This window comes from Sabethes cyaneus, chromosome 1, assembly GCF_943734655.1.
Source record: "Sabethes cyaneus chromosome 1, idSabCyanKW18_F2, whole genome shotgun sequence".
NCBI lineage: Eukaryota > Metazoa > Arthropoda > Insecta > Diptera > Culicidae > Sabethes > Sabethes cyaneus.
This window is the reverse complement of record NC_071353.1, coordinates 63,836,731-63,837,616: the sequence shown is the minus strand read 5'-3', so window position 1 is coordinate 63,837,616 and position 886 is coordinate 63,836,731. Positions and strand designations below refer to the sequence as shown.

The window sequence follows — 886 nt, the reverse complement described above, 5'->3', positions numbered from 1 at the left end:
GTACAAAGTGACAGCAGGTGTTCCACAGGGCTCGATTCTCCGCGCCGCGCTCTGGAATACCATGTACGATGGGGTGCTGACGCTCGAACTGCCCACTGGGGTCTGAGATCACAGGCTTCGCCGATGATATCGTCCTAACAGTTGTAGGCAAATTTCTAAAAAAGGTGGAAATGCTGGCCTCAGACGCTATAAGCATAATAGAGGGCTGGATGGCTGGTTTCAATCTACGGTTGGCCTACCATAAGACAGAAGCGGTGATGATCAGTAACCGCAAGGTGATCTTAGAGGCCAAAATTATCATTGGAGGACAAGTGATTGTCTTCAAACATAGTATGAAGTACCTGAGTGTTATGGCTGATAACAGGCTGACCTTTACCAGCCACGTGGATTATGCTTGTGGTAAAGCGTCAACAGCGGTTATTGCGCTGTCCAAGATTATTTCGAACGGCTGTGGACCTAGCAGCAGTAAGAGACGCCTGATGGCCAGCGTTGCTATGTCGGTGCTGAGGTATGGTGCACCGGCATGGGCTCCGGCATTGGATAGTAAGCGCAATCAGGCATGTCTGAACAAGCTGTTCAGGATGATGGCATTGCGCGTAGCGTACGGCTACCGTACCACATCGTTGGATGCGATCTTATAGGTGAGGACAACGAGTGTCATGGGCAGAGGAACGTCAGAGGCGCTCGGGACAGAGTTAGGCTGAACTCTATTAGATAGTGGCAGGTGGAATGGGATCACGCTGAACACGGCAAGTGGACCCATAGGCTGATCCATAACACCTCGTCCTGGATCGGTATAAGACATGGTGAGGTAGATTTTTCCTTACTCAATTTTTGTCAGGTCATGGATACTTTAAGTAGTAGGGTAGGCTCGCCCTTTTGTCCC

At 50.2% G+C, this 886-nt stretch overlaps 1 protein-coding gene across 1 annotated transcript; it reads left to right on the top strand.

Moving 5' to 3' along the window:
* Positions 1-209: 209 nt before the first annotated feature.
* LOC128745762 (uncharacterized) lies at positions 210-641 on the top strand. Its single transcript, XM_053842838.1, has one exon. The coding sequence runs from the start codon at positions 210-212 to the stop codon at positions 639-641; it is 432 nt and encodes a 143-aa protein (XP_053698813.1).
* Positions 642-886: the final 245 nt, after the last annotated feature.